General features: G+C 42.2%; 1 protein-coding gene across 1 annotated transcript in view; it reads right to left on the bottom strand.

The window, feature by feature from the left end:
- The window catches only part of BBS9 (Bardet-Biedl syndrome 9), a 554,781-nt gene that overhangs the window by 21,808 nt on the left and 507,109 nt on the right, over positions 1-25,864 (bottom strand). Inside the window, exon 20 of the mRNA XM_030204492.1 lies at positions 1,719-1,941. Within this exon, the coding sequence (XP_030060352.1) occupies positions 1,719-1,941 (223 nt within the window). The remainder of the gene's footprint in view (positions 1-1,718; positions 1,942-25,864) is intronic.

The raw sequence follows: 25,864 nt of genomic DNA, 5'->3' as shown, positions 1-25,864 counted from the left end.
GCAAAACAGAAAATCTCCCAGGCAGGGGGAGGAATAGGGAAACACGCGGTACTCCTCACCCTGCCTAGGAATCAACTGTCAGTGCCCCCCCCCTTTGGTGACAACCCGCAAAAAAAAACCCAGTCACTGAGTTGCTCCAGGCCAGCCAGAAAAAGTCTATCACACTCCTCCACAGTGTACCAGCACAGGGACCAACCGCAAAGAAAGCGCAGGCGAAGACCGCCAGTAACCCACCTCTACATCGCCGCCCTTACTCTGGAAGCTCTGTCTTGATGCAGTGATTCTCCAAGCTGGCGTTCACGCGACCCAGGAAGGAAATCAGCTGACAGAGATTCCTGCAAACGCCAGCACTACCAGCTCGAGCCACCGCATCCACCCCGAGTTCAGCTTCCCCTCCCAAACACTCACACGGACTTCTAAACCACCTTGCTTTAATCAGCGCCGCAGAGGAGCAGGAGAAGGACAGGAAGAAAAAGCAGCAGCGGCGTTTGGATAAAAAAAACCACACAAGTCCCGCCCCTTCAAACAGGGGAATGCACGGCTCCACTCCCACATCTGATTCAAAATTCGCTGTCCAGAGACGGAGGAAGTTTTGATGGCCCCAGCACTACAGCAACCGAACCAGACCCGATGTACAGCAACGGAGCATGCCCATCTGCCGGGCTGATACAAAGAATTCAGTACAGAAGCAACAAAAGAGAAACAGCTCTCCCAAGCCTGACAAAAATAACGATACTGTCTCCAAAATACATCCAAGACCACCTCAAGGTCCCACACCGTGCCAGACACAACCAAGCAGCACCAACATGACTGCGTGACAGAAGAGGGAGGAGGAGGGGGGAGGGGTACTGAGACCACAGAGAGGGAGGGGGGAGGTATCTCTAGAAGCAGCAAAAGAGAAACAGCTCTCCCAAGTCTGCAAAAAATAACGACACTGTCTCCAAAATACATCCAAGACCAGCTCAAGGTTCCAGAGAGTGCCAGACACAAACAAGCACGAACATGACTTTGTGAGAGAAAGAAGAGGGAGGAGGGGGGAGGGATACCGAGACCAGAGGGGGAAAGGGGGTGTCCAGAGACATGAGAGGAGGGGGAGAGTGGAACCAGAAGGGGGGAGGGGTCCTGTGACCACACAGAGGGAGGGGGGAGGTATCTCTGCCACACACACAGTGTCTCTCTCACTCTCATACACTGACCACCACACACTCTGTCTCACACTGTGTCACATTCACACACTCGCATACACTCTCATTCTCACACACACACACTCTCTCACAGACACGCTCGCACCCACTCTCTCTCACACACACACATTCACACTCTCATTCACACACAATCACTCTCAAACACACTCTATCAAACATACACACACCAAGGAAACCCTTGCTAGCGCCCGTTTCATTTGTGTCAGAAACGGGCCTTTTTTACTAGTTTATAAATACGTTAAAAAGCAGTGGTCCCAGCACAGACCCCTGTGGAACCCCACTATCTACTGTCTTCTCATTAATCCATGCTTTTGAATATGCTCTGTAATTTTGTTCTAACAGCCTCTACTATTTTTGTCCGGCACTGACGTCATTAGAACAAGAAAAAGTATTGTGTAAGTGGTAGTCAATAATTCTTTTAACACAAATGTGTAAGAATTCAGAGGTTTCCATACCCCTCTCAGAAGTTTTCTTAAAATACTTTAGACAGTATAGAATACTATATTTTATTACCTGGAATGACAAGAGGTTGCTGTTGGTTAATTTCAGCACTTAAAGAGAGACGACCACCTTTGGACAATCTGTCACATAATAAGGTAATATGTTTCTTCAGTCTTGCAGTATCTTTGGGCATGCTCAGTTGACTGGTAAGGTTGAGAGCCTGCTCTTTAGAGCTCTTAGACAGGCATGTTCTCAACAAGTGAGATACTGCAGCATCCACACCCTCTTCCCAGCCCTGGAGAGAAGAAAAATGACAAAAATTGTTTTCCAAATCATCTCTAATATCAACATTATAAATTAAAAATTAGCAAATAATTTTCTGAATTGTGATTCTAGTTTTATCCTAAATTCCAGGCAATTACCCATTAGTAGAGTTTAACTGATTACATCCAAATCACTAAAATATGATTTTGGAAAACCTATTTTAAAGCTAGAAAGGAGCCTGATGTAAATAGATATTCTGGCAGGCTAGGAATAAAAATATTTCATATTGACAGCTATAACAGAGATTGTTCAGAAGGCCAAATATATACAAAAAGAACAAAATGGGTATATAATGAGGCATACTGAATTCATACGACTTCATAGCATGGAATTCTATTTATTTAGAGTGATTTGGTATGCTGCCATTTGGAAACCATCATGGTAGTCATACAAATAAAAAGTACTATTGTCAACACATACTGTCATCTCACACACACATACAAAGCAACAGCAAATAAGCCCAGCTGGCAGCCCAGGTTGAGGAAGGGGAAGGTGTAGAACAACAGTAAAAACCCAACAGTCAAAAATATAGCAAAATTAACTGTCACTGTAGTCATTAGTCAGGGATAACCTGTTTCATTTTTCTATAGATGAGCCTCATTATCCCTAATAATTCTGGTAAGGTTAGCCCCATAAGAAAAAATATGAGGAAATCACATGTATGGGCTGTGGAGGCAAACTTATAACTGGGTGTCTCAATTTAGGTGCCACAAGGCTGCGCAATAGGGGCCCCTTCTGTAAAAGAACCTGGGGCCCAAGTTCCACTACAGAAAACTAGTGTAACTCAGTCATATAGGTGCCACACTTACACCAACCATAGAGCTGGTGTAGGTGCGGGTACATGTTTAACTTATGGAAGGCACGCCTGTGCTCCACCCACACTCCTCTCCTGTGTTCAGCCCCCCCCCCCCCCCGTAAATACACACTATGTAAGTTAAGATAGTATTTACAGAGTACAGTTTAAGCTGATTCTTGACTTTCATGCACATATGTGTAAACTGTGAGGAGCATGAGGGTGAGAGAGAGAATGACGGCACATGGAGGAACAAGGAGGCTTGAGAGGGAGGGAGACTGGGTAGAGAAAGGAAGGAGTCTTTTCCCCTGGGTGATTGGAGAAAAGGAAAAGACTACAATTCCCAGCAGCCCCTGAGTAGGTCCCATGGTAGAAACAGGAACTTCAATTCCCAACAGCCCCCAGAGGAGGTCAGAACGGCAATAGAAGGGAGTTGGAAAAACCTGTCCCAGAGAGCCAGGATGAGGGAAGGAGTTCTGAACCTGCCCAATCAAGCAAATGGAGAGCAGCTGAGCAATGGGTGTGGGGAGGAACCTATGGACTGGCAAGGGGAAGAAAAGGGGGAGGAACTAGAGCAAGAGGAGCTGATGGAGATTGCTGCTTTGACTAAACTGGAAGGAAAGGAGGTGAAACAGGAGAGGGCTGCTCGGGAGGAGAGCCTGGTGGAAGAAGGGAAAAGGTGGCTATCCCATGAGGGGAGCTGAGAGAACAGGTTTACCACAGAAGGGTCGTGCAGATGGTGGTCAGGGTATAATGCTGGGCTGGTTGGGGAGGGACCCTTGCCACTCTCCCTAGGTTGATTTCTTTTGAAAGGGAGAGAGGAGGAGTGGTGGTTTTGGGCATAACTGCTATACATGAACTGCTGGGAGTTTGAACCCTTTCTGAACTGCTGTGTTTAGGGAATTGTTTTGACTAACTGCTGACATGAACTGCTGGGGAGGGTTTGAATCAGGGCTTTTTTTGAGGGGGTACTTGGGGGTACTGAGTACCAGCAACTTTTCCATTGTCTGCTAAAATTGACCCATGGTCCCCAAGTTTTAATGATACAGCTCAGGCTCTACATACCAATTCAGACTTGTCATAGATTCTGTGACTGGTTGCAGGGGGCCTGGCTATTATGGGGTAGGTCCCTCAGTGATCACCCCACTCCTGAAGGGTGGCCTAGCATTTGAGTACCAGCACCTTCTTTGCTAGAAAAAACACACTGGTTTGAACCCTTTCTGGAGCTACCGTGTTTGGAGAATTACTTTGCATACCTGCTATACATGAACTGCTGGGAGTTTGAGCTACTTTGTTTGAAGAATTGCTTTGCATAACTGCTTTATACGAACTGCTGAGATTTTGGAACCTTTTGGGTTTTTTGTTTTGAATACTAGGCTGTTGAAGTGCTATACTTCTTGAGAAATGCTGTGGTGGGAACCTTTGGAGGAGCAGTTGACACAAAGGGATTGCAATAAAGTATAATGATCTGACCTTGTGGATTATAGCACACAGCTCAGCTAAAGGGCTGAGGGACTCAAGAGTCTCCCAGTGCAGGAGACTTTTCCAAGAGTCTCCTGGTGGTGGAGACCTTACAAAACGCAAATGCTTGGTTTACAGAATTATATGCCAGTGCAATGTAAGAACAAGAAGCCATACCACCTGCCCACTTTTACTTGTAAATCATTTTATTTGCCTACTCTGACCATCTTGATAATCCTTAAACACAACAAGCCACGCTGCTACACTTATATAGGCATACCAACTTTTAATCTGCTTGGTGATGATATCACCACTATACTGCAGCATAGCCACTCACTTCTGTGTACTGATACAACATGATAGACCATAGCATTGAATTGATTTTTATACCCACAAAACAGTGTGTGAATTCTCTGTACTGTATTTCTTGGTCCTGTCTCTGCCAAACCTCTGTTCTTTCATTTTCAAGCCCTTTTCTATGGTGGATACTATTTGCCTACATACTTATACAATCTGGTTCTTTTAAATTTATGGATTGGCAATATGTGGTGGAGGTCAGTACTAAATTACCCTTATATGGGACAGTTTTAGTCTTGTGAGTCCCTAATATGTTCCTTTGTAGTATTTTTGGTGTTTTGGGTGTATGAAATCAATATTTAGTCTTATTTTAATCATTTTTTTTATCTTAATAGTATTACCTAATTGGGTTCTCCATATTACTATAAGTGAGTTTAGTATAACCTATAATTTAACAAATCTCTGTAAACCTGGATGATGCAATGGGACAAATTGAAAAGTAGCAAATCGCTTAGACCGGATGGTATACATCTCAGAGAACAGAATTGAAAAATGAACTGGCAGAGCTATTGTTAGTAATATGTAATTTATCTTTAAAATCAAGCATGGCACCGGAAGATTGGAAGGTGGCCAGTATAACGCCAATTTTTAAAAAGGGCTCCAGAGGTGATCTGGGAAATTATAGACCGGTGAGCCTGACGTCAGTGCCAAGAAAAATGGTAGGGACTATTATAAGGACAAAAATTACAGAGCACATACATAAGCATGGATTAATGAGACAAAGTCCACATGGATTTAGTGAAGGGAAATCTTGCATCAACAATCTACTATATTTCTTTGAAGGGATGAATAAACATGTGGATAAAGGTGAGCTGGTCGATATTGTGTATCTGGATTTTCAAAAGGCATTTGACAAAGTACCTCATGAAAGACTCCTCAGCAAATCAGAAAGTCATGGGATCAGGGGTGTAGTTTGGGGTCAGGCCCACCCAGCAGCCGTTGTAAACGGGCCCGCTGTTCCAGTATGTGGGGGGAGGAAGGCGCCTCCCACAAATAGACAGATCTCCACAAATTGCCACCAGTGGATACTTTAAAATATTCTTTTATTTTTCAAGTTAATGACAAACCCTTCAGTCCAGAGCCCTGGGTTAGGGCTTTCCCGGCAGGCTGTTCTGCCTCTCTTAGTGTACAAGCCAGCAAACACAAAGTCTCTGCCCCTTTCTTGAAGGGCTGCAATAGTCCTTTGAAAATCCCTCCTTTTCAAAGTCAGTAGCAAAATCAGTACTTGCCTCCAAGCAGGATTTCCCCCTCCTGCCCACACAAGTCTTTCAGATTCCACATAATCCTTCCAAATTAATCAGGGTGCAGCTTGGGGGGAACCAGGCTTGTAAGTCTTCCAGCAACCTCCCCCAACAGTCAGGGTTTCCCCACAGCAAACAGGTCTCCCAAAAGAAAACAGGCTTCATTCTTTAAGCAGGGTTTAACTCAAAATACCTTCCAAAACAATATAGTTTCAAACCTGCAAGTGCTGCCTTCCTCAGGGCTCTCAAGCTCCCATTCCCTTCTGGTTTCTTCTCCCTGCTCAGCCTGATTAACCCCCCTCTTCCATCCAATCCTCCTCCTGCTTCTCACCCCCACCCCTCCCTATTACAGGTGGGCATCATGATATACTGATTGCGGGTCCAGGGGAACTGGGCTCCTTCATTCTCCCTCCCTCTTGTGGTCAGAGACGGTATATGGCCAGCTTGCCTATCCCCTGGGCTCTCACTGCTGGGACTGGAAATGCATTCTGGGAGATGTAGTTTAGGGTTTTGCTGCTTCATTCCATACATCTGGGATGTAGCCTTGTCACACCGTGTCTCTAATGTAGTTTCCGTCTCTGCTGGTCGCAGGCTCACAGCAATTCCCACACACTGCCTGCTGCTCAGCAACCTCCTTGCAGCCACTAAGCGCTAACCCAGAAGCCTCTCCTCTGCCGCAACTTCCAGTTTTTGCCCAGTCAAGATGCGGCAGAGGAGAGGCTTCCGAGTTAGCGCTTAGTGGCTGCAAGGAGGCCATTGAGCAGCAGGCAGTGTGTAGAAATTGCTATCGCTGCTGCTACCCCTTAGTCGCACAAGGGCAGTTATGCTTGGGATAAGAGAAGTGGTGAAAGATGCTGCATGGGGGTGAGGGAAGATGGGGGAAAGATGCTACACGAGGGAGCCGGGAAGACAGGGGACAGATGCAAGGATAGTGATTACAGAGGGTAGAAATATGGTAATGCGGAGTAGATTAAAGATGAAAGAAAATGTAGGGATGAGGAAGGAGTGAGATAGGGAATGGGAGAGCTAGTGGGTGAAAGAAGATGGAGATTTGATAGTTAGTTGAAAAGTAAAATGGAGAAGAAGGGTGAGAGAGAGGTAGAAAACAGCTAAAAAAGAATGATCAATATGTCAGAGGCAGGAGTAGTGAGGGAACAGACGGGAGAGAGGAGAAAAGACAAATGGACTGCAGCCACTTGAAGACAATTAGCAGAAATGAGAAATTGGAACCAGCAAGATGGAAAAATAAAATGTCCAGACAACAAAGGTAGAAATAAAGCATTTTATTTTGAATGTTTTAAATGGAATATGTTTGCTTTTGGAAATGTGCACAGCAAATGTCTTTGTATTGTGTTCAGTAGAAAAAGAAATGCATTTCTGTTTTATGTCTCCAGTGTTGCAGTAATGCTAACTTTAACTTCTTGGGGTTCCCATTCAATTTTTGTGTAAATATTTTTATTTCTAATTTGTGATCCCTTGTTCTGTATTTGGTGAGGGTCTGTTGGTGTGATAGTAAGCAGGGAAATCAGAGACGAGGCAGAGAGGAGAGGGAATCGGGGAGGAGGGCCCTCCTTTATTTTCTGACCTGGGCCCAAGCAGGTCTAACACCAGTTCTGACCCTTGCTGTATAGCTGGTGAGGATTCCCAAGCGTCCCCAGCTAAGGACTTCCTCCAAAGACGGCAAGAACTGACTTCTACCAAGTTCTGCAGTTGGCAACAGCATCCTTGAACCATGTGTGGGGTGCCGGCATCAGTGGCTCTGGGTCATTGCTGCTGCCTGCCAAGCTTGGTAAAAGAGAGTTCTGGCCACGTTCAGAGAAAGTCTTCAGCTGACAGAGCTTGGGGATCCTCATTAGCTAAAGTATTTATTTATATTTTGAGGTAGTGGTAGGGCGGGACAGAGAAAATTTTGTACCCACACAAAACTGGCTGCCTGGCTACACCACTGCATGGGATACGAAGTAATATCCTATTATTGATTAAAAATAGAGATTAGGGTTAAATGGTTAACATTCTCAATGGAGAAAGGTAGATAGTAGGGTTCCCCAGGGGTCTGTGCTAGGACTGCTGCTTTTTAAAATATTATAAATAATCAAGAGATGGGAATAACAAATGAGATAATTTAATTTGCTGATGACAAAGTTATTCAAAGTTGTTAAATCTCAAGATTGTGGAAAATCGAAAGAGGACCTTACAAGACTGGGAGACTAGGCATCCAAATAGCAGATGATGTTTAATGTAGGGAAGTAAACAGTGATGCAGGTGGGAAAGAGGAACCCAAACTATAGCTATGTAATGCAAGGTTCCACATTAGGAGTCATTGCCTAGGAAAAAGATCTAGTTGTCATTAATATGTTGAAACCCTCTGCTCAGTGTGTGGTGGCGGCTAAGAAAGCAAACGGAATATTAGGTATTATTAGGAAAGGAATGGAAAACAAAAATGAGAATGCTATAATGCCATTGTATCGCTCCATGGTGCGACCGCACCTTGAATACTGTGTGCAATTCTGGTCACCGTATCTCAAAAAAGATATAGCAGAATTAGAAAAGGTACAGAGAAGGGCAGTGAAAATGATAAAGGGGATGTGGTGATTTCCCTATAAAAAACTGACTGGAGTGGAACAAGTAGATGTGAATCACTTGCAGGCTCATTTTCAAAAGAGGACGCCCATCTTTCGACACAAATCAGAAGATGGGCGTCCTTCTCACAGGGTCGTCCAAATCGGTATAATCGAAAGTCGATTTTGGACGTCCCCAACTGCTTTCTGTCGCAGGGGCGGCCAAAGTTCAAGGGAGCGTATCGGAGGCATAGCGAAGGCGGGACTTGGGCGTGCCTAACACATGGACGTCCTCGACCCATAATAGAAAAAAAAAGGGCACCCTTGACGAGCACTTGGATGACTTTACCTGGTCCTGTTTTTCTTACGACCAAGGCACAAAAAGGTGGCCGAAATGACCAGAGGACCACCGGAGAGAATTGGGGATGACCTCCCCTTACTCCCCCAGTGGTCACTAACCCCTCCCACCCTCAAAACACATCTTAAAAATATTTTTTGCCAGCCTCAGATGTCATACTCAGGTCCATCACAGCAGTATGCAGGTCCCTGGAGCAGTTTTAGTGGGTGCAATGAACTTCAGGCAGGCAGACCCAGGCCCATCCCCCTCCCTACCTGTTATGTTTGTGGAGGAAACAGCGAGCCCTCCAAAACCCACCAGAAACCCAATGTACTCACATCTAGGTGTCCACCTTCACCTGTAAGGGCTATGGTAGTGGTGTACAATTGCGGGTAGTGGGTTTTAGGGGGGTTTGGGGGCTCAGCACACAAGGTAAGGGAGCTGTGTTCCTGGGAACATTTTATGAAGTCCACTGCAGTGCCCCCTAGGGTGCCCAGTTGGTGTCCTGGCATGTTAGGAGGAGCAATGCACTAGAAATGCTGGCTCCTCCCACGTCCAAAGGGTTTGCATTTGGTCGTTTCTGAGATGGGCATCCTTGGTTTCCATTATCACCAAAAATGTGACACGACCAAGTCTAAGGACAACATCTCTAAGAATGACCTAAATTTCAAGATTTGGGCGTCCCCGACCGTATTATCGAAATGAAAAATGGACGTCCATCTTGCTTCGATAATACGGATTTCTCCGCCCCTCCATTGGGACATTTTGTGAGGATGTCCTCAACAAAACTTGGGCGTCTCTTTCGATTATGCCCCTCTTGTTTACTCTTTCCAAAAATACTAGGAATAGGGGGAAAATGAAGCTACTAAGTAATAAATTTATAACAAACCAAAGAAAATATTTCTTCACTCAACATATAATTAAACTCTGGATTTCGTTATCAAAGAATGTGGTTAAAGGCAGTTAGCTTAGTAGGGTTTCAAAAAGGTTTGGCTACTTTACTAAAAGAAAAGTCCAGAAGCCATTATTAAGATGGACTTGGGGAAATCCACTGCTTATTTCTAGTATAAACAACATAAAGTATGTTTTACTGTTCTGGGATCTTGCCAGGTACTTGTGACCTGGATTGGCCACTGCTGGAAATTAGATACTGGGCTTGATGGAATTTCAGTCTGTCCCAGTATGGCAATGCTTATGTTCTTATGTAATATGAAGCCTGTTTTTTTTTTTTTTTTTGTCTTTTAGGTGGACATGTATATGTGCTGTCCAACTTGATACAATTTTGCAATTGCCCCTAATGCAGGCATTTGTATGCCAAAACATCTTAGGCTAATGTTCAGTTAAGAAAGAGGGTCTGGACATATATACACTTGCAAACCACCTTTCTATACCAGTACTTTTGAGTAAAATTGGTTGAAGAGCCAACTGGTTTTCTTTTGTTTTCTTTTTCTAGTGCAGTTGGATTTTGCCCTTTTCTCTTTCTTGACTTCCAGAATAATAATAAAAAAAAAACCATCAGGATGCCCTCCCCTCGCCCCAACCCCACCTAATTAAATATAAAAAAATCCCCCAGGAATCCCCCCCACCCCTGAACTTCCTTAATCTGAATGTCTCTGCCAATCTGGTAGGAGTTTCAAATATCTTTGCTCAGGTCCTTGCAAAACCTCCCCCCAAAAACTGAATGTTTGAAAAAAAAACAAAAAACAAAAAAAAAAACACCGAGTAGCATTCAAACATCTCATTTTACTGCAGATATTCAGTAAAATCTGATACCAGGATGCTGTTCATCTCCTAGAGGCTGAAAATGCAGAGACTGAATTAGGGAGGAATTCATCAAGCAGCATTAGGGCCTTCACGTGGGCATTAGGGAAGTAATGTGTGCTAAATGCTAAGAAGCCCATAGGTATAAAATGGGCTGCTTTGCATTTAGCACGTTAATTACCTTAATGCATGTTAAAGCCCGAACACTGCTTGATGAATTCCCCCCTTAATGTAAAAGTGGCTGGGGACTATGCCACTTTCTCCAGAACTTCTAAACAACCCCCCCCCCCCCAAAAAAAAAAAAATAATCATAGATTACACACAACTAATTCTTGCCCGAGAGTCAATATATCAAATTTAGAATTATGATTTAATTCTGGGATTTTGTTTCCTTGAAAAAGAGGCAGAGTTGTATGCCTTCATGCAAACATATTTCTTGGTTTGATTAAACATGTTATGGTATTGTGTAAACACAAAGCTATTGTGTAATTGAAAAATATGGTGTAGCACATTTAATTAGTTTTGGAAAAAAAAGTATTTTGAAAGGCAGACAAAACATTCAAAGAAAATTAAACTACATTACATTTGCCATCTGCCAAAGAGAAGAAAAGCCCAGAAAAGCAAACACTGTGCCACAAGATATTCAAAGCCAGGAGAAACTCTAACCCCATATTTTCAAGCTATGCCAAAGAGGATTATTTATCATCCATTTTTTTTACACAATATTTAACTGAGATGTAATCAGATACTTGTTCACCAAGTCACAACTTTTTTGTGGGTTACCTGCTAAACTTCATCTATTGCAGGAAAAAAATAAAAATTAGAGGGGTATCTGGTTTCTTTCAGATTACAAAGCTGTCTGTGAGCATTTTAGCAACAACATATGGAATTATGCACCTCCATCTGTGAATAGTAAGTTTGTAAATTTCAATAATGTCACCAAAAATCTACGATGTAGTTAGTATGTGTTGGGGGGTCTTTTACAAAAGCTTAGCTCAAATTATCTGCAGCAGGACCCATAGGAATAAAATGGATCCTGCTGCAGATAACTCGAGCTTAGCTTTAGTAAAAGACCGCTTTAGGTTTTACTTAGTATGAGTCATTGTTACATAAAAGGTTATAGCCGGCAACTTTAATACTCATTTATGTGTCAGGGATTTTGCTTTATTTTTATTTTGTAATCATTTGTGTATAAATTCATATAAATTACAAAGACTACAAAGTTTCTCTCTTTGGGCAGACTGGATGGATCTGCTGTCATCTGCTATGTTACTATGGGCCTCGTTTACAAAGCCGCTTACCGATTCCTAGTGCGGCAAATGAGAGGAAGACCATTCAGTTCCTATGAGCTTCCTCTCATTTGCCACACAGGAATCAGAAGCGCGGCTTTGTAAAAGAAGTCCTATGTTATTTTTACAGCTGTTAAAGTTAATAAGATGTGATGTATTAGAGAAACGGCAAAGCACTAAGGTGTCCATTAGTATATTTATGCTCAATCAAGCGAACTACTCTATTATTTTAGAAAAACATTATGGAGGTAATTCTATAACTTGGTGCCTTGAACCAAGCGTCACAATGACATGCACTGAGTGCTAATTCTCTAACAGCTTCTTGGGGCATAAGCTGTTATAAAATCCTAGCGAAAGCTGCTCTGGTGCACTATGATTACTTATGGCTGGAGTAAGCTGGTGCACCTAAGTGATGTGCTTAACTGATAGTATTCTTTAAGTTATCTGCCTCGCTTGGCAATATAAACATTTCCTTGACGTCAGAAGAAGGCGGGACATTGAGCGAAGGGAAGACCAGTAGAGACGTCGGGAGAGCCGCCTCCTTCACTGACGCTGCACCGTTCGCTGCCCTGCCAGCCGGACGGAGGTAAATTTAAAAGAGATTTTGTTGGGGGGAGAAGAGGGCGGGCAGTTGGGACATGGGAGCGGGAGGGCGAGGCAAGCATGGTGCGGCGAGGTGCCCCCCAGAGGACGGCGCCCCCTGCCACGCTTACCTCACTTACCGCGTTGGCACGGCCCTGCCCACCAGTACTCTAACTTGCAGTTATACACTATAGCAATTTGGCACTACCTTACAGAATACAGCCTACTACACATATGCATGTAACTGCCAATTATTCACACTTCTGATGCACGTAAGTGGTGCATAATTTTAGGTGGCAGTTTATAGAATTGCCCTTCACATGCAGGGCTTCTACTCTTAGGTGTTTACTTACCAGCTAATTAGGTGGTTCTTTGAGGGTATTAAAAAAAATCAGTCTGGTTAATGTTCAAAGCAATCTAAGTAGGCAGGAAAGGCTCCTACCTGCTTAAATCGTGCTCAATAGATCCACTGCAGACGTTCAGCAGCACATAGGGGTCCTTTTACAAAGCCGCAGTAAAAAGTGGCCTGTGCGTCTTATGGGTGCATTGGGCCACTTTTTACTGCAGCTGGGAAAAAGGCCATTTTTAATGGGCTGGGAAATGGTCCTGCGCTAATATTAAAACTAGTGCGTGCCTATTTACAGCCCACATAGCAAATGACCAAATAGGACGTCATAAATAGAAGTCCAAATTTTACTTGCTTAAATTTGTAGGTACTAGCACTGAATATCAGTCACTGCCTGTATGGCTGTCAGTGGTGACCTCAAGCTCATCACCCCTCCCTTCCAACCCCCTTGATCAGTACTGGCACCCCCCCTCCTGCTCCATCAATCAGCATCGACACCCTCCCCCTCCAGGCCACCTATCATCCTGGTAGTCCAGTGGTCCATGGGGCAAAAGTGAACCTCACTTGCTGCTGCCCCTTATGGTTTTTCTAAGAAAATGGCTTCTCAACCTCTACTGCGATACTACAATTAGAGGCCGTGGAAACCATTTTGTTAGAGGAACTGTAAGGGGCAGGAGTGAGTGAGGTTCACTCCTGCCCCATGGACCATCAGGGACGATAAGTATACCCTAGGGCCTGCTATGGCTCAGAATGGTGCCTAGGCTGATCGGGGGAGTGGGACTGATGCTGATGGAGGGTGGGAGCAGGTACCAATTCTGATCGGAAGTAGGTGGGACGGGGCTGCCAATGCTCCTTAGGAGTTTGCAGGGGATGATTTGAGGGGGACTGATGCTGTTCGGGGGCAGTGGGGGGTCAGTGCCAAACAGTAAGCAGTGTCACATTCTTTTTCTTTAGGAAAAGTGGGCAGCTGGCAGAACCAGGAATTACTACTACTACTACTACTTAACACTTCTAAAGTGCTACTAGGGTTACGCAGCACTGTACAGTTTAACAAAGAATTAGTGGTTCCTCCTGCTTTTTTGGATTTCCAGTTCAATCAGCTTTCATTCACAACTTCCTTAAGATGTCCCCTGCACTAATCCCACTTCCTCAAAAGTCCTGCTTTCAGAGGGAGCCACAATATATCAGTGGTTTTCTTCTTATCTATCCCAGCGAACCTTTAGTGTATGCTCTAGTGGATCCTCCTCTACTTCTATCCCACTGTCAGTTGGTGTACCTCAGGGATCTGTCCTGGGACCTCTTCTTTTCTCCATCTATACTTCTTCCCTAGGTACTCTGATCTCATCCCATGGTTTTCAGTATCATCTTTACAATGATGACTCCCAGATCTACCTCTCCACACCAGAAATCTCAGCAGGAATCCAGGCCAAAGTATCAGCCTGCCTGTCTGACATTGCTGCCTGGATGTCTCAGCGCCATCTGAAACTAAACATGACCAAGACTGAGCTTCTCATCTTTCCCACTAAACCAACCTCTCTTCCTCCCCCATTCTCTATTTCTGTGGATAACACTCTCATCCTTCCTGTCTCATCTGCTCATAACCTTGGGGTCATCTTCAACTCCTCCCTCTCCTTCTGTACACATATTCAGCAGACTGCTAAAACCTGTTGTTTCTTTCTCTATAATATAGGCAAAATTAACCCTTTCCTTTCTGAGCACACTACCAGAACCCTCATCCACACTCTTATCACCTCTCGCTTACACTATTGCAACTTGCTTCTTACAGGTCTCCCACTTAGCCATCTCTCTCCTCTTCAATCTGTTCAAAATTCTGCTGCACGACTAATATTCCGCCAGTGTCGTTATGCTCAAATTAGCCCTCTCCTCAAGTCACATCACTGGCTTCCTATCCGTTTCCGCATACAGTTCAAACTCCTCTTATTGACCTATAAGTGCATTCATTCTGCAGCTTCTCAGTACCTCTCCACTCTCATCTCTCCCTACATTCCTGCCGCACCCGTAGTTGACGGGAGGATAGGCAAGCCGATTTTGTTGCTTGCTACCTGAGCAGGATTCCACATTAGGGCGTCTTTCCCCTGACGAAGCCTTTACCGGCGAAACGGACCGTTGGGGAGGCCTAAGTCTAACGCCGCTATAAGATAAGTTGTTTCCTTTGCTCTCTATGTCCTGAGGAGGTGTATATGTGACACTTTTTGCATAAAAACTGTTATAAAAATAGATATTGTTGAACATCTAGGGAGGTGGTTGGTTGAGGACCAGTGATCGAAGTACGGGACCGTGCATATGGGATATATATGCATGAGTAATTCCATTAATTTGGTTAAATGGCACCAGTCTGAGGTTCTTCTTCCCCTCTTCCGCTATTTTTCTTCACCAGCATGCAATTTGCTTGATCTAACCCGTTATTTTGTTGCTGCATATTTATAAGTCAAGCGGTGTTTTTCTCATTTCCTTTGTTACTTGGATACAAACGTAACAAATAAAATAAATAAAAATATATGAGAAGCTGGATGCATAGGTTGCTTTGTATCTATGAGGTCTACCATGTATCCTGGGACTACGCCATAGATAATTTTGTAGATCAAGGTGCAAATTTTGAAGGTAATGCGTTCTTTGATTGGGAGCCAATGCAGTTTTTCTCGGAGGGGTTTGGCACTTTCAAATCGTGTTTTACCGAATATCAGCCTGGCTGCTGTGTTCTGGGCTGTCTGGAGTTTCTTTATGAGTTGTTCTTTGCATCCGCGTAGATTCTGTTGCAGTAGTATGAATAGCTTAGTACCATTCATTGTATTAGTTTACGAAATGTTTCCCTCGGGAAGAAAGGTTTTAGGTTTTTAAGTTTCCACATTGAATGGAACATTTTCTTTGTTGTGGAGTTACGTTATACCTATCTGATTTCCACCTGCCAATAGCCATGATCTGATCCCTTGACAGGCCTATTTGACTTGTGGTGGTTGCTGCACCTTTCCTGAATGAGTGTGTGCCAAAGCATTTGCTGTCTAGACCAATCATTGCTAAAGAGTTATGGACCCGAGGAGAACTGATAGTGAGTTAAGGGGTCGTTGTTTTTATGGGTTAGTAGCCAGGTGGCATCGTGAGGTCATATAGCCAAATAATCAACTAAATTCTGTATGGGACATGTGATGCTACCCAGTAGCCTATCCAGGGTGACCACCCAGCCCCTAGTGGTGAGCCCAGATATTCAATGCCAGGCCGTTTCTGGTGACCGGAATTGAATTTCTGGTTTACTTTTGGTTGGTTTAATCGGCCAAGCCAATATTCAGCACTGGCTGGTTAAGATTATAGCAGTCAAAGATAGGCCTGCTATTTGAGCGGCCCAATTTGGCCACCAAACTTATCCAGTGAAGCGCTGAATACGCGTGATATAGCTGGTTAGCCGCTATGTGCTGACTGTGATTATTCAGCGGAAGATAGTTGGAAAAGAGATGGCTGAGGGGGGGGGGGGGGGGGCATGACGGAAGTCTACTTTTAAAACAAATGGGAGGAAATATTGACTCCTGTACTGGCAATCTAAGGCAATCTATGTCAATGTACAATTTGTTAACAATAAAATATTGATATTGAGTGATCTTTTAGACTCATTGAATTTGAGATTTTTGTTTATATCAAAAATATGGCTAACAAGACAGTCCTGTAATCACTCATTTATGCCCTTCAAGTTATCAGTTACGTCATTCTCCTAGACAGGAAAAAAGAGGGGGTGGTCTGGCACTGGTTTGTAAAAGTTTTTTTTTCATCCTGTGCTAGTTCCTTCAGAGGCTTCTGTAGATTTTGTGATGATTCACCAATAGGGTCTGGTATAATAGGGATACTTCTTTTGAACTGTCCACCTGGACCTTGGGTTAAATCTGAAGCCATCTTCTTGGAAGTTATTTCATCTGATGTGTGTCAATTTTACAGGCTAATTAATCTGGGGGATTTGAGTTTGCACTTAGAGGATGATTTTGATTCTAATGTTTTTAAATTTTAAAACATTTTTAAAGGCCTGTGATTTAAAGTTTTCAGGGGGAGGTCCTACCCATGAGAAGGGCCATTCTTTAGATTTTAATGCTGCTTACCATTCAAATATGGTAAAACCTCATCTACTTGGGTCCCAGTTCCTTGGTCAGATCATTTTCAATTAGAGTTTATCATGGAGATATGCCTTTCAAGATCATTAGTACAAAAAGTTTTCAGTTTATATCCAAAAGGGGTAGAATTGATGATGCTTCTTGTTGGCTTGAGATGACAACTTTGCTGTGTTCTAGAAGCCCTGACCAAGGTTCTTTAAAATCTTTTTGGGATACTACTGTATCTATGGGTTTGGATAAGATTGCACCTGTAACTATTAGGAAGGTTAGGTCACTTAGAAAGGCACCCTGGTTTTCAAATGAATTACGCCTATTAAAACAGGGTTGCCTTGGAGAGGCAATGACAGAAAACTAAAGAATTAGATGCCAAGTTTATTTGGAAGTCATCTTTTAAACAATATAAAGTGAAGGTAGCTGAAGCGAAGAAACGTTATTACAGTAAGTTAGTGGGCTGCAATACGCTAGATAGAAAATTGTTTTCACTAGTAAAAAGTAAAACCTCTAATACTTTTACTAAGAAAACATATGAGAGTCCTTCTGCACAAGACATGGCAAATATCTTTTCAAACAAGGCTGCTCATATTTGTATACGGATGATGCAGGCTAATCCTGTAGATGACATTGGTTTTTTTTTCCCATCAGGGTCATGTCATGAGGCAGGTATTCTGGTTGATCAAGTCTGGAATAAGTTTTTGATTATTACTTGTAATGAAATTAAATCTTTTTTATTGAAATGTTCACATCCTCACTGTTTTCTTGACAACGCCCTGTTTCATTAATGTCCCCTATTCCGATGGAAGTTAGAGTGGCTCACAACTAGCATTAATGATCTAGTATAATCTGGTACTCTTCCGCTAGATATGGGCCAAATGGTTCTTACACATAAATTGAAGGGACCTGGATTAGATTTGACTTCTCCATCCAACTACCACCCAGTAGCTAGTATTCCTATATTTACCAAGGTGATGAAATTGTATGTTAGCAATGTACCTGTAATTTGGATAGATTTTCTGGTTTACATTAGTCACAATTTGGATTCAGAGCTGTACATTGTACAGAGACATTATTGCTTCTTCTAACTACATATGTTAAGGAAAAGCTATTTAGAGGTATTCAAGTTATTCTTCTTCAGTCTGACACATCAGCTGCATTTGATGAGGTAGATCATGTCTTGCTGTTGCAATGTCTGAGCCAAATATGACTATCTGGCACTGTATATAAATGGTTAAATGAATTTTTAACTAATCAGAGTTATTCTGTAAAATAGAATAAACAATCATCAGACTATTGGTTTCCAGGATGCAGGGTCCCCTTAGGGATCCCCACTCTCTCCGGTTCTTTTTAACTTTTTTTATGTTGTCTCTCAGCAGGATAGAATTGAACTTAGAAGAATTGTTGCTATCCTATTATGACGATATTATGTTGTCGTTGCCAGTCCCATCCCATCCACTATGATTTGTTAAACTCTGTCACAATAGGAATTAATGCAATACAAGATTGGGTAATAAACTGAAGATGAACCCCCCCAAAAACTAAGGTACTGTAGTTTAGAACTCAGGGTACTGAAATACCTACCTCTTTGATTTTGTCTACTGATAAAATTCTGAAGGTAGAAACAGAATCAAGGGTATTGGGAGTAATTCTTGACTCTTCTTTAACCTATGGATCACATATTAATCAAGTCTGGCGGACATGCTTTTAAAATGAGGTAGTTATGTTTAGTCAGGTCTTTTTTTGACCAGTATGCTTATGCTTTGCTAGTTCAAATGCCTTTACTGTCTCATTTGGATTACTGAAATGTCCAGTTTTTTTGGTTTGCTTTCTAAAATCTTAAAAAATTGCAGCTCATACACAGCATTGTGGTAAGATTAATTTTTAAATTCAATAGATATAGCAGTATCTCACCATACACTGAGAAATTACATTGGCTCCCTGTTAATGACAGAATTACATTTAAAGCAGTTTGTCTAATGTTTCAGATTCTACATGGGTCCACTTCAGAATTATTGATTAAACTCACTTCACTGTTTATTGGACGTTCTCTGCATCTTTGAGATCAACTGATCATATGCCCACCTCTTTATAAAAATGCCAGGTTTTTGAAAACAGTAAATGCTATATTCTCAATTTTGGGAGTATCAACTGTGGAATTCTCCTCCTTCTTATATTAGGATTGAACATAACTATGCTGTTTTCAGAAAGAAGTTGAAAACTTTTTTATTTCCGAAAAATGCTAATGATTAGTAGGATTTTTTTGTTGTTTTAGCTACGATTCTAATTTGAATTAATTTTGTATTTTGTCTACTTTGTAGACCACATTGAACCCAAAGCAGGGATACTAGTAGTTAGCAAGTTAGTATTTGATTTAATTTGCTGTTGGGGGGGGGGGGATCGGAAAAGTTTGCAACGTTGGGGGGGGGGGGGGGAGACATGGCTGGTGTCAGGAGCAGAGATATCAAAAAAGCTGCTTGCGTGACATCTAAGTGGGGTAGTGCTACACATTTTTTTTTTTAAATTGCTGCTCCCACTGTATATGGACAGCCGTAAAGGTGTAGTCCTGCACCTCTTTTACAATAGGCTCTGTCCTGAGCTAGGTGTGTGAATTCTCTTCTCCACATACTATCTAAAATGTGTCTTATGGGTGCTGAGAGATGCTACTCTTTTTTGTAAACATGTATATATGTAAAATGATTCTCCTATGGAATGTTATACACTTCTATTTCCCTGCATTCAGAGAGCCTCTTGTAAAACAGGCTGAAAATTGTGAACCTCTCAACTTGAGTTTTCTGTTTCTAATCTAGATGCTCTCTATGCAAAATCAGGCTTTAAGGTATACTGAGGGAGTGGTAATAAAATAAGAAAAATTCCAACAACCACTATGTAAATGTGAATAAAGTCTACAGTGCAGGAATTCCAGCCCTGGTTCTGAGTGAGTTGGAAGCGCAAAGCAGCAGCAGCAGGAAACTGTGAGGTAAAAAAAAAATCTAATTTATGCCGTTTTAGAAAGCGCTGCACTGCTTCATTTAGGCAAATTCTATAGCATATTATCATTGTAATACTAATTCCAATGTACAAGTGTTACAACATATAAATACAGTTACTTTTAAATGTAAATATACAAACAATTAGAACGAGTTTATCATAACTTCCTCAAACATATTTTAAAAAAGCCTTGCATCATCAGTGTATTTTAATGTATCAGATTTCCTTTTCTAACAAATCAATTCTTTTAACTTCAGATAGTTCAGACACAGAGAACGTATCAATATATTTCTTGGCAATGAATGATCTGTTATAAGAATAGAACCAAACCCTTTGATCCTTCAGTTCTTTGTACCTGTGCTTTCTACTTTGATGTGAAGAAACCACATTGCTTTCACTTTAAATGGAAATCTTTAAAACCTTGCAGTCAAACTAGTTTGGAGTATCTCAATGGTACTTATCTAGCAGAACATACCATAGGTAAACTCTTAAAATAAACACTGTTTTTCCTTCATTGGACTCTTTAAACAGCAGCTATGCTATATTGTATTAAAGGAATTCTGGGTAATCCAGACCCTAACCCTGACCTCAATGGCATGGCCTTCTTGATACCATTCAAGCTATGGGCTAATCAGTATTAAGGGTTCACTTAGACAAAGCTAGCATACAACCATTGATGGCCTCTTGCAGAAACAGTCTATCTCCTTTGATTACTGAAGACTAGCAGGTGCTGTACCTTTTCAAGAACAGACATTATGACTGTGACACAGCTTTAAAGGAAATGTTAATGGTGGATAATCAAGTTGATAATAAAGATTAAAGGGGTAAGTTGTAAACTGCAGAATTTACAATGCTTCTTTTGCTTCATTAACTGTTACCTGAACTATAAGCCACACAGGTGTACCACTTTGTTAAGCAAGGCAAAGGAGAAGCCAGTTTCGTACACACACAGAGTACAAAGCACTTTGCCCTTAATCCTCTATTCACAAAATGAAAGCTAATCGCCATTATGTTTAACCGAGGAAATATAAGATTCTTGTGTTTTTGAAAGCATGTCTGTTGCAAACAAAAAAAACATGAATTGGGAACACAAAAACAATAATTATAAGTGCACTGTACAGAAGATATGCCCTTCCATTTAAGTGAATACTACCTTACAGGAAAACAAAAATGAAAAATTAGTTAATTTCAAGATTAGTAAAATTACCAGATATGGATAAATTAAGCCAAACAGCAAGAATCAAAGATGATATTTCTTTAACATCTTAAATTTAAACTGGTGACTTTCATATATATAATACTGTCAGGGTTAGGTCGGCTCGGGGGGGTGATGATTTCCCAACACAAGTTTGACGAAACCTCGTTATCAATCGGCAACACAAGTTTTATTATAATATCCCCTAGCAAAACACAGTCGTATCACGAACCGCTGAGTTAGCACTGCAGTATCCTAGCTGGTGTTTCCAATATTTCGCCCATGTAGGCCCCTCTCCAGCACACAGTCAGGGCGAGCTAGTCGCTTTCCAAAAACCCTGAAAGTGCATAAATATTTTCCAAAAACAAACACAGTTTCTGCCTCCAGAGACAGATTCTCCCTGCAGTATTCAGGTCTCAAAAGGCCCTCACTGTGTCTGCTAGTCACTTATCCCCAGGTTCCTTTCTCTCAGGGACCCTTTGTCATGGGGGTAGTATCACGCTCTTCTTTTCCCTCTCTTGTGGATTAGTAGTGCCTTAGCAGTTTAAATGTCAAAAATCGCTCAGTTTAATAGGTCATTACCACTTATATATTTCCAAAATTATTACTCCATGTTCTACCCAAAAATTACCAAAAAGAAACCCAAAACATCCAGCTCCGGGGTTTGTATATCCCCATCCCCAGAGATGGGGCAGCCACCTCCTTAGTGTCTATGCACACCGGCCCACCCACGCTGCCATTGAAATCAAAATGATACACAGCACTCAGCACAGAGGTTTGCAAACAGAACAATCCAATAAGGTTTAGGGACGTATCTCAGTTTTCATCTCTTCCTCTGTGAAACTGAAGGGGTTTCCTCTCCAGTTCGGCTCACAGGCCTCTGTTCTATCCATATGCTCCAGCCTCATTTCCTTTCTACAGCTTCCTGTCTCAGCCCTTACTTTGGGGTCCTCCTTGTGCCGGGCTGGGTAGCTCCTTTACTCCTGCTGGCTGTGTCTCTCTATGAGAGGGCTTCTCTCTCCCCTCTCTCTTCTCTCTGGGCCCTCTCTCACTGGGATGGGGCTCTTTCCTTTTCCCTGCTTGTCCCCGACCTTCTTCTTTCTTTTCCCTGGCTGCTGGAGTCCTCCAACTGCTTCTCTAGGCCATACCTTTCTTTGATGGGCAGCTAGTGGCTTGGGGAGCCTGGAAACCACTCCCTTCAGGTATACTCCCTGTCTCCTGCGGGGCCCATGCTTCACCTCTGCAGATCCCCTATCAGCAAGCTCTGGAACTTATAGATACTGCTGCAGGATATTTTTATTTTATTTTTGTTACATTTGTACCCCGCGCTTTCCCACTCATGGCAGGCTCAATGCGGCTTACATATACAGGTACTTATTTGTACCTGGGGCAATGGAGGGTTAAGTGACTTGCCCAGAGTCACAAGGTGCCTGTGCCTGAAGTGGGAATCGAACTCAGTTCCCCAGGACCAGAGTCCACCACCCTAACCAAGGAAAATCCCTCCCAATTGAGGGGATTCCACTCCGGGTATCCCATCCCACCCAGAGCTCTAAACCCCTCCCGAAGTTTCTTATATTAATCCAAATGGAAAGAGGGCTATGCATACGTCTAGACTGTCACTTATGCACCACAATACAATAACTTATATACTACTACATACCAAACAGGTTCTATGTGAATTATAAATGATTAACTAGTCAGTTACTACTAAGATATCACAATTAAAATGTATACATTAAAAAAAAATTAATACACATGGGTGGAACATGGGCAAGTCAAGCGCCTATTGCCACATGACGTGCGCCAACTTACACAACCAACTGACCTGCTGTAAAGTTCAGGTTCACTTTATTTGCTATATTGCTACGGAAGGTATCATCAAAGTGATGTACAAGATAAACAAAAAAAGAGTTCTAACGGAAAAGAACTACAATAACAAGAGGACAGGGAAAAAGCAAGGAAGAAGAGAGAGAAAGTATACCCCCAAAAAAGAATCTAACAGAAAATATAGAGGTCTAACACCTCACTCGGTGGGGGGGGGGGGGGGGGGGGGGAGGAGAGTGGGCATGGCAAAGCTTCAGTGCACCAAGGAGCTTTTACACTAGTATTCTATAATGGCATAGGTGTGCTTCAGTACCATTACAGCACTGGCTCTAGCACGCCCCGTTATAGCATCAAATTATAGAACTGCCTCCTTAATCAGCTTGAATTCGTATTTCTATGGGTAGACTATTCTAAAAAAGAGCAGCCTGATACGTAAAACATTTTGTGGATTTCTTTCCCCTGCCATTAAGAAAAGACAGAACCAGTTGTTCTTTACATCACAGTGATCTTGAAGGGGAAGCAAAGATGAACAGATGACTCATATATGAAGGTGTCTTACCATTCAACATTTTAAATACCATGAATCAATCAGTAACTAGTGCAGTTTACATAATAAAGGGATCGCATGGTCAAATCTACTGACACCACATAATAATCTAGCTGCTGTATTTGGTAGTGTCTGGAGTCTTGAGTTTAATCTAATTAGGCAGGATATTACAATAATCTAGTTGGCTTAACATATAATAATGAACAATAATCTTAAATTGGTCGGACAAGATAATTCTGTATTCTGGGCAGTTGCCTTAGCATCCAAAACATTATTTGAATTAATATGTTAACCTGAGCATCTAATGTTAACAAAGCGTCTCATATAATGCCCAGTACATGTGCACATAAAATGCCAATATTCCAAAAGGCACCTAAATGTGATGGCACATAGTTGAAGATGGGTGTACACACAGGCAGAATCTGGGTGGAGTATGGACACAACGTATAGTTACAAGCATAAAATTATACAAGCATTTCCACCAGCTCTAAGGCTAAGCATATATGCACATACACACAAGGTCATGCTATGTTCTATAGAGGAAAGTAGGCACTTACCTTCCTTTAAAGCAGAGTTCTCAACCCAGTCCTTGGGACATACCTAGTCAGTCAGGGTTTCAGGATACCCGCAATGAATATGCATGAGGCAGACTGCACAGAATGAGAGTAGTAAATGCAAATTTCTCTCATGCATATTCATTGTAGGTATCCTGAAAACCTGACTGGCTAGCTGTGTGCTGAAGAATGGGCTGAGAATCTCTGCTTTAAACAGTAGGCTTAAATTATGCACCATCTAGGCACCTTTTATAGAATTGCCTCACTATATATACAAAACTGGTGTCAGAAAATCATGGTTTAAGTGTATATTGCAAGGTTAATTTTATTAAAGCTATTAACCAGCCCAAAACGATGTCTCACCTATAGAAACATATTTTAAATTTACCATGAATGTCGCATTTCAGACAACCCCCCCCCCCCCCTGTAATTATATAGCTATAGCAATAGGGGTTTATACAGGAACAGACACTGATTGAATTTTAGCTTGGTACAGATGATATCATTAGCAATAAGCTAAAACAGCTGGCCATACTTGTTACCTCAGTTTTCCTCTTCATAAAATAAAGAGCTCAGCATTTTCACCTTATGTATCTAAAAGTCCCTTGCCTCCATTCTGTTATTTGTGGTACATTTAACTTGTAGATCAGTTCATTTGAATACGATAATGTTTAGTATCAGAATAATCAAAGGTGCCCTTGACTATCTTTAGTTATTAGAAGAAAGTGAATACAAGGCATCGAAAAGCAAACAGGTCAATGCCAGCCTGAGGAAAGTCATTATTTAGCTTGGAGATTAGAGCAGCAAAGAATTTTGAGAGCCAAAAATTATAAATGAAGACAAATGAGCTAACAGTTTACTCTGCAAGAGAAAGCTACATTGTTCTATATACCCTTGGATCTCTGATAGGGAAATACGAAGAACAATACAAACAGAAGATTGTTATGTGTGTGGTTTAGACCTGAATGCAGTCTCCTGAAAGTCTGCAAGAACAAAATGGTCAGACAGGATTGGAAGTTCACAGTCTCTGCCATGTTTTTGGCATTGGACTATGACCTCAATGCTTAAAGCAAAGTTACTCATCTATAGCAGGTGTTCTCCTAGGATAGCAGGCCGTGTATTCTCACGGCTGGATGACATCATCCGGTGGAGCCCAATGCAGATGCTGACTTGCGAGATTAAAGTAGAACATTCTAACAGCCTTCCTGCCCAATGCATGAGCGCAGGTTCCTCAGTCATATAAAATAGCTAAAGAATACAACTCCAAGGGGAGGTGAGAGGTTATGTGAGAACACTTGGCCTGCTATCCTCAGAGAACACTTGCTACAGGTGAGTAACTTCATTTTCTCTGAGGATAAGCAGGCAAGTTGTATTCTCACAGCTAGGAATCCCTAGCTACCAGGCTCACTCAAAACAACAATGCTAGGATAACAGGGATTCAGAACACTGAGGCCTGAAAGTCAATTAACTGCAAACTATTTGCATACTAGTTGTGAAGGTGCAGCCTAGAACAAAGAAAACTGGTGGGTGGGGGGGGGGGGGGGGGGGGGGGGGGAGTTGGATTCTATACACGAACAAATTCTTCAGGACTGCCTGCCTGAACTGGCTGTCAGGTCAGTAATGAGATGTGAATGTGTGAACAGATGACCACGTTGCAGTTTTGCAAATCTCTGCTATGGAGGCTGCCCTCAAGTGGGCTACAGACATAGCCATGGCTCTGGCATTATGAACCTTGACATGATCCTCTAGAGTCAGCTCAGATTGGGCAAAAGTAAAGGAGATGCAATCTGCTAGCCAATTAGAAATCATACATTTGCCGATGGCTATCCCCATCCGGTTTGGTTCAAATGAAACAAAAAAGCTGGGTGGATTGTCTATGGACTTTAGTCCACTCCAGATAGAAGGCTAAGGCTCACTTGCAGTCTAAGGTATGCAGTACATTCTTGCCAGGTTGG

This window comes from Microcaecilia unicolor, chromosome 1 (genome assembly GCF_901765095.1).
Source record: "Microcaecilia unicolor chromosome 1, aMicUni1.1, whole genome shotgun sequence".
NCBI lineage: Eukaryota > Metazoa > Chordata > Amphibia > Gymnophiona > Siphonopidae > Microcaecilia > Microcaecilia unicolor.
The sequence above is the reverse complement of the archived record's forward strand: the minus strand, read 5'-3'. Positions and strand labels throughout refer to the sequence as shown.